The sequence below is a fragment of the Henckelia pumila genome, chromosome 1, assembly GCF_033568475.1.
Source record: "Henckelia pumila isolate YLH828 chromosome 1, ASM3356847v2, whole genome shotgun sequence".
NCBI classification, from domain to species: domain Eukaryota; kingdom Viridiplantae; phylum Streptophyta; class Magnoliopsida; order Lamiales; family Gesneriaceae; genus Henckelia; species Henckelia pumila.
In genome coordinates, this window is record NC_133120.1 from 67,019,203 (window position 1) to 67,024,762 (window position 5,560).

The 5,560-nt window shown below is 44.7% G+C and overlaps 1 protein-coding gene across 1 annotated transcript; it reads left to right on the plus strand.

The window, feature by feature from the left end:
- Positions 1-244: 244 nt before the first annotated feature.
- LOC140864152 (uncharacterized) lies at positions 245-5,292 on the plus strand. Its single transcript, XM_073268103.1, has 3 exons — positions 245-1,291; positions 3,872-4,519; positions 4,906-5,292. Exons 1-3 carry the CDS (start codon positions 245-247, stop codon positions 5,290-5,292), a joined length of 2,082 nt encoding a protein of 693 aa, XP_073124204.1.
- The last annotated feature ends 268 nt before the right edge of the window (positions 5,293-5,560 follow it).

The following is a 5,560-nucleotide window of genomic DNA, read 5'->3' on the forward strand; positions in this document are numbered from 1 at the left end:
GCTCAGTGAATGTCATCTTTCAGAAAGCTTTTGAGCAGATGGATTTGAAAGGGTATGAGGTTAGCCAGGTGAAGAATGGTCTTTACGGGTTTGCCGGACATAGTGTCAACCTCGAGGCGAAGTATGGTTGCCAATCACCCTGGGATCGGGTGATTTGAGAAAGATTATCATGACTCTATTTACCATTGTAGAAGCTCCGTCTTCCTATAACATAATTTTAGGAAGACCCGCCCTAAACGCCTTCATGACTTTTGCCTCGGCCTACCATCAAAAGATCAAGTTCCCGGTGGGTAACCAAGTTGGAGAGATAAGAGGAGAACAGCCTTCCTCCCGGCGGTGTTATGCTAATACTATTCGGGTAGATAATAAGAGGGCCCGGAGCGAGCGGGAGGAGAATGGTCCTGGCAAGGCAGAAGTGTGTGCAGTGGTGGAGGTAAAGGAGGAGCACGAGGCAGTGGAGTTGTTGCCCGAGCAATCAGGAAAAGTTGCTAAGATTGCTCGAGACTTAGAATCCATCCTGTCTGGTCAACTGAGGGCATGTTTGGCTCGGAATCTGGACGTGTTTGCCTGGCATCCAAAAGAATTGACCGGGATTTTGGCTCACGTGGCAGAGCATAAATTTAATATCATTCCTGGATCCCGGCCTGTCAAACAAAAGAAGCGGCACAATGGGACAGAGAAGGACAAGGTCATTGCTGATCAATTCCAAGAATTGATGGAGGCAGGAGATATCCGGGAGGTGCAATTTCCCACCTGGATATCTAATGTGATGCTGGTACCTAAAGCCACCAGGAAATGGAGGATGTGCATCGATTTCCGAGATCTGAATGAAGCTTGCCCGAAAGATTTCTACCATTTTCCTCGGATAGATCAACTGGTGGATTCCACGTCAGGTTTTGAGCTACTTTGTCTCATGGATGCTTACCAGGGATACCACCAGATTCCCCTGGCGCAGGAGGATCAAGACAAGGTTAGTTTCATCACCTCGGGAGGAACCTTTTGTTACGTCGTTATGCCTTTTGGATTAAAGAATGCAGGGGTTACGTATCAAAGGATGATGGACAGGGTTTTCCAAGGCCAGCTCGGCCAAAATGTGGAGGTCTATGTGGATGATATTCTGGTGAAGTCCTGGACTCGGGAATATTTCATTCCCGACTTGGAGGAAACCTTTGGCACGCTGCGAAAGTATGGAGTGAAGCTCAACCTGACTAAGTGTGTATTTGGGGTCAAGAGTGGGAAGTTCTTGGGCTTTGTGGTGACGGAAAGAGGGATAAAAGTGAATCCCGAGAAAGTGAAGATAATAAATTCCTTCTCCTACATCTATTAGAGAAGTGCAGTGGCTGATCGGTAGGATCACTTCTTTATCCCGGTTCATCGCTCGATCATCCCATAGAAACTATCCTTTCTTCCAGGTGTTAAGGAAAGCCCAAAAATTGGGATGGACTGAAGAATGCGAACGGGGTTTTCAGGAGTTGAAGGAGCACCTGGCTAATCTGTAGTCTTGGTCAAACCAGAGCCCGGGGAGAGGTTTTGGGTGTATCTCTCCACAACCAAGCATGCTGTAAGCTCCGTGTTGATAAAGGAGGAAGCCGGGGATCAAAAGCCTGTATATTATGTGAGTCATGCTTTGAAGGGACCGGAGGCTCGATACAGTGAGGTGGAAAATATGGCTCTAGCACTTGTCCTTATTGCCCGGAAGCTCAGACCCTACTTTCTATTTCCCCCGGTCACGGTCTTAACCAACAGTTTATGTAACGCCCCGATTTTATCTTAATCGACTTTATTTGAGATAATCGGAGATTCCAGAGTTCAAGAGCCGACTTGATTTTGATCAGGGTCCTTTTTGCAAATTTCGGATTTTTCAGGGACTAAAACACAAATATGGACTTAATTAGATATTTATACCTTGTTTTGACTCCTCCTTCACTCCACCCTCTTCTCTCCCAACCGATTCCTCCATTGAAGGCGTGAGATAAGCTTTTCAAGCTTTTGGATTTCACCCCGAGCACGATCCGTCCGTTAGAAATTATTTCTGAAGGCAGATTAGCGATCACGGCTGAGAGAGCTTCGTTATACCATAAGTATTTCTCCGATCGGATATGTTTTATTTTTCGGAGGTGGTTAGAATCGATTTAGATTCTAGTATGTTGTTCCTGGCGGAGTTCTGATCGTTTATTATCTGTCAGTTTTGAATTAGAGCGACGTTCGGATTTGTTATGAATTTTTGAAGGGATTTTCGAAAAAGTGAGTTTTGTGATTTGTTGGAATTGGATTGTTTTGGTTGAATGTTGATTGATATGAGTTGCTTAGAGTGATATTATGCTGTTTGCATTTTCGGTTAGTTGAATTTATAGCCGTTATGCCGCCGGTTTGAGATTTTGGAAATAGGAGATTCGTTTGAGTTTTTTTGGGAGTTGCTCGTTTTGAATGGATTGATATTGGATTGATTTTATCTCCGCAGATTAGTTGAAGATCGTGGAGTTCCGAATTGGCAACTTTCGAATCGTTGAAGAGTTGATCGAGGTTTGGTATCGAGTTGATCCATCCTCGAAAGTTGAATTGAATTATCTTTATCGTTGAACTTGATTTGGAATGGAATTTTGATTTGGAATTCTTGTATCGATGTTGTTTCCAGGTTTGGAGCATCGACGTTGTTGAAAAGAGGTATAAGATGACTTGGAATGGAATGGAACGAATGACTCGAATCCGACTTGATTCGAGTGTTCCGGAAAAATCACATACTTGCATGTTAATTGATTATTTGAGTTATGTTGCATTGCATTCATATTGAGCATATGAACCCTGATTTGAATAGCGGGCAGGACGGCCCTTTTGATGTTAGACGTTTTGGGAATTATATTGTGAGTGGCCTGGGTGTAGCTGTTTCACCTAGTGCTAGCATACTCCTTATAGTTGCACCAAAGTCTAGAGGATGGAGATACGTAGCACCACCTCGATCGGGAGAGTCGGTGAGTTGTTTACGTGATCTCGTCCTCGGGATCCCAAAAGCAAAAGCAGAAATGTTTTGATTATCCGACTTGATAATCTCAGATTTAAAGACATGCATTGCATTTATGCATATGAATTGAGTTTTAGACATGCTTGTGGAATTGCATGGTTGTTATTTGAATATGTAGAAGATGATGCATTTCGTTTGAGATGTTTTTATGATATTGCATGTTTGTCTCTTTTACTGGGAATATTATTCTCACCGGATTATCCGGCTGTTGTCTTGTCTTTGTATGTGTGCTTGGCAACAGGTGGGGCAGGACCGAGTCAGAGATCGCATGGCTAGGTGGTCGAGTTGATAGAGTGAGGCCTTGTTATTGTAGAAGTCAAATTTGAAATCGAACTTAGATTGTATTCGAACTCGATTTGTATTTTGGATTTTGGAACTTAGAATTGATGCATGTTCTACTCTTTCTTGTAATTGAATACTTCGTTGTTGGAAAAGTGTTAGTTGGATCATGTCGGAGCCTTTCCGGGTGTTAGATTGCACATTTGGAGCCTTTTTTGAGCTAAAACAGTAGGCCATGCGCGCCCGCGCCTGGTGAGGAGCGCCCGCGCGTTCTGCTCCCTTTCTCGGAGGCCCGGGCAGGTCTGTATGCGCGCCCGCGCGTCACCCTGTGTAAAAAAAAAAAAAAAAAAAAAAAACTTTGCTTTTAATCTTAGATCTTGTATGCGTAATTATTTTTTATTCTGAGATTAGATGATTAGAATCGAGGTCTCACAGTTTACTTGGCCGGGTGATGACTCATCCAGATGATTTAAGCAGATTGGTTAAATGGGAAGTGGAATTTGGGGAGTACGACATTGAATACCAGGCCCGGGTTGCCATCAAGGCACATGCTCTATCCGATTCTTGACGGAGGTCCTTAACTTTGGCCAAGAGGAAGTATGGAGGGTGTTCGTGGATGGGGCTAGTAGCTTTGAAGGGAGTGGAGTAGGTGTAGTCTTAATCTCTCCTACTCAGGAGAAGACCCGGGTAGCCTTGAGATTGCATCCTTCTAAATCCAACAATGAAGCAGTCATCACTGGGTTGAAGTTACCTCGGGAAGCAGGGGCCGAGCATGCGATCATCTACTCTGACTCTCAGTTGGTAGTACAACAGGTGCAGGGAACCTTCAGTGTTAAGGAAGAAAGGTTGCGGGAGTACGTGGAACTGGTCAAACGGCAGGTAGGAGGTTTCTCCAGCTGGAGCATAGAGCAAATCCCCCGGGAGCATAACTCTAAAGCAGACACATTAGCCAAAATGGCTACCTCCTTAACTGGCAGTGATAGCAGGGAGGTGATACAACAAACCGAGTCGGTGCTGGTTGTAGAAGAGGGGGAAAAACAAACCTTAGAAGAGTACTGGATGACTCCTCTCTTGGATTACCTGCGAACAGAAACCCTTCCCGAAGAGGAGATATTGGCCAGGAAAGTCAAAAGACAGGTACCTTGTTTTACCCTGTTAAATGGAAATTTGTATCGGAGATCTTTTCATTGTCCTTTGCTGAGGTGCATGGCCGAGAAAAAGGTAAAATATGTGCTGCAGTAGATACATGAAGGATGTTGTGGAGATCATGGAGGGTTGTTGAGTCTGGCCCGACGCATTTTATTAGCCGGGTATTGGTGGCCCACTTTGCAGCAGGATGCCCGACAGGTAGTCAGAGCATGCGAAGGATGTCAGAGGTTTGGAAACTTTTCTCACAAGACGACATCGGAGTTACAGGCAGTATGGGCGTCTTGCCCGTTTGATCAATGGAGCTTGGATATTGTGGGACACTTTCTTATAGGTCCCGGGCAGAAGAAATTCCTTTTGGTTGCAGTGGATTACTTTTCTAAATGGATAGAGTCCGAGCCTCTAGCCAGAATCACTGAAGGGGCTGTGCTAAATTTCATATGAAAGAACATTGTTTGCAGATTTGGTGTGCCTCGGAAGCTAGTTTCAGACAATGGAAGGCCATTCCAGGGATAAAAAAAATAGATTGGTGTACCGAGATGAAGATAAAGCAAGCATTCACTTCAGTAGCCTACCCTCAGAGTAATGGGCAGACAGAAGTAACCAACAGAACAATTATCCGATCCCTGCAAGCCAGACTCTATGGCGTTGGCAAAAATTGGGTGGATGAAATTCCCGGGGTATTGTGGGCATATCGTACCACTCCAAAGACTGCTACGGGAGAAAAATCTTTCAGCCTGGTGTATGGGTCTGAAGCAATATTACTAGTGAAAATCGAGCAGTTTTCCCCTCGGATACAGTCCTATCAAAAAGAAGGAGCCAATGGCCGAGACAAGAATTTGATTTGATTGAGGAGAAGAGGGAAAGGGCTGCTGTAAGAATGGAGGCTTATTGAGGCAGGATGATGAAAGATTTTCAATCAAGGGGTCAGGCCTCGGGAATTCCAAATAGGTGACCTTGTTTTAAAGAAAGTTAACCCGGCGGGAGAAGTAAAGAAGCTGGAAGCAAAGTGTTAAGGGCCCTACAAGGTTGTTCGAAGGATCGGGAGAAATGCTTGGTACTTGGAGGACCATCAGGGCCGGGTTCTACAGAGGCCCTAGAACACAGTGCACTTGA